Source organism: Penaeus vannamei, chromosome 39, assembly GCF_042767895.1.
Source record: "Penaeus vannamei isolate JL-2024 chromosome 39, ASM4276789v1, whole genome shotgun sequence".
In the NCBI taxonomy this organism is placed as follows: Eukaryota; Metazoa; Arthropoda; class Malacostraca; order Decapoda; family Penaeidae; genus Penaeus; species Penaeus vannamei.
The window spans coordinates 172,501-175,000 of record NC_091587.1 but is presented as its reverse complement, the minus strand read 5'-3'; the positions used below and the strand labels follow the sequence as shown (position 1 = coordinate 175,000).

At 30.6% G+C, this 2,500-nt stretch overlaps 1 protein-coding gene across 2 annotated transcripts in view; it reads left to right on the top strand.

Moving 5' to 3' along the window:
• Positions 1 to 2,500, top strand: part of LOC113822274 (acid ceramidase) — a 14,488-nt gene that overhangs the window by 6,119 nt on the left and 5,869 nt on the right. For both annotated transcript variants that reach the window (XM_027374818.2, XM_027374819.2), the window contains exon 6: positions 1,698 to 1,842. In XM_027374818.2, the coding sequence (XP_027230619.1) occupies positions 1,698 to 1,842 (145 nt within the window). The remainder of the gene's footprint in view (positions 1 to 1,697; positions 1,843 to 2,500) is intronic.

Here is a 2,500-nt window from a genome sequence, read left to right as displayed (position 1 = left end):
AATGTGCCTTGACCAGCAGTGTAGAGTGTATTACAGGAGTATTAAGAAATGACAAATAACCAAATGTTAATTACTGTTAGAGTTACAGTCTAACTAGGGAGATGATTTAGAGTATCTGTAAGGGGTAGCGTACCTGTAACAGTCCATGTCCATCTTGATATAGCATATCAAATGACAAATATTGCCCATGGAAATTGGAAAAATAAAAAGTGCTTATGCAGAAAAAGAAATGATAACATTGCAAAGAGGAGGCAAGGAGTCTTGACACTGCACATACGTATTCATGTGGGCTTGGCTTACAAGTCACACACCTGGCGGAGTTGCCTCTGAAATAAGCCTATTGCCCAGATTTTAGACCATGTTCAAGTAATGAGGCAACTGGATCTAATGGGTGAATTATGTTCCACATCTTGAAAATCTGTGCTTGTTGTAGTTGAAGTTATTCTCAGCATTGCCTGTACTTCCTGTTTTTCTGTATTTTGTGCATAGGTAAGAACATGATTAGCAAAAGGAAGAGACAGAAAAATGGGGAAATAGGAACTACTAAGAGAAGCTAGATAGGAAATATTGGCCATCCAATTTTTGTTTTAAGAAGGTTGAGAGATTATGGTTTTACAAAAGTTATGTTGAGGTAAATATACACTGAACAGATTCATGATGACTGATACAGGTTGAAAGGTTGGTGATGACTGATACAGCTTTACGGATTGGGGATGAGAAGTATTTAACTATATATAGCCTCTGCATGATGTGGGGTCAGGGCTGACTCGGTAGTGGCTCCAGGTGATGGTCATTCATGTCATGGTCAAATTTGGCATGGCTCTGGGAGACAGGTCATTTGCATCATATTACAGTGATGCCTGCATTATATTTTATGCTGTTCTTCATTAGGACCCCACATACCTATGCCATGTGCACTTGGGTATGAGGGAGAATGGGATCTGTAATATGATTGACTATTGTTTTATATAAAGGGTAAATTTTAGCACACACCAACACATGACCCTCTCACTGGTGATATCAAAATTTGTGTAATCCACTCTCTAGTTTATGTCAGGGGTTATCAAAATTTTGGAGGCTGCAACCCCTACAAATTACTTCAAGTTCATGATTCACTCTCCCGGCAATCAAAGTAATTTTGATGCAAACCTTATAAACTGATACTGATGGCTTCTCACAAAATACACGTCTTTACTGAATGCATTTGCCTTGTGGAACTACACAAATAACTGAAGTGAGGACTCAGATTACAGAGTAGTAACTGTTATCAATATTACCAGATTTTTAGTGTGGAGTAATCTATACAGCAATGTAAGCATGCAACATTATGCTTTTTGATGCATTATCAAGCATCTAGCAGGTCAAATACTACTGACATGTTCTAGCTGTTATGAAATAGACTTTCACTATTTTCTAATCTATTCTCTCTTGCCCCCCTCTCAGAGTTTGTGCCTCTCTCGCTTCCTCTGTTATTTTCTCCCTCTTCTGTCTGTTGCTCTTTGTATTTGTATATCAGTTAGTTAATTTATTTAGGTATTTTTCAGTCACTTGTTTTATATATGGTACTTTAAAAATAAAAGCAAACTTTTATTAGATGTTTTATTCATATATCACAGACATTATAGAAAGGTTATTAAATCATGAGAGCAGGTTTGCATGCAATTATTTTTTAAGATTTCCATATTTTTCTTCAAAAGATGGGATGCAAAGAATCATACCTGGAAAGTTGCGGAGAAGCTGCGTCCACTTACTGTCCAACTTGATTGGAAAAAGAATGGGACTACACTTTTCCGATCTGTCAATTTTGCTGGATATGTTGGGGTCCTTACTGCAGTTAAGAAGGTAAGATTTATTGTAAATTTTCTTCTAAATTTGTCAGATTTGAAGTGTTATATTATGTTATCTATATGTGAAATGCATATATATATGATATGTATATATATATGTATATGTATATTTATACACGCACATATATATATATATATATATATATATATATATATATATATATATATATGTATAGATACATATATATACACTATATATATGTATGTGTGTGTGTGTGTTTGTATGTATATATATATATATATATATATATATATATATATATATATATATATATATATATATATATATATATATTATATATATATATATACATACATATATATATATATATATATATATATATATATATATATATATACATATATATACATATATATATATATATATATATATATATATATATATATATATATATATATATATATATATATATATATGTATATACATATATGTATATACATATATGGGGAAGAAAAACCCACAATGCACAAACTAGATTTATTGATAAATCTAGATTATGCATTGTGTTTTCCATTGCATACATATATGTATATACATACATATATATATATATATATATATATATATATATATATATATATATATATATATATATATATATATGTATATATATTCATAAATGTATATACAT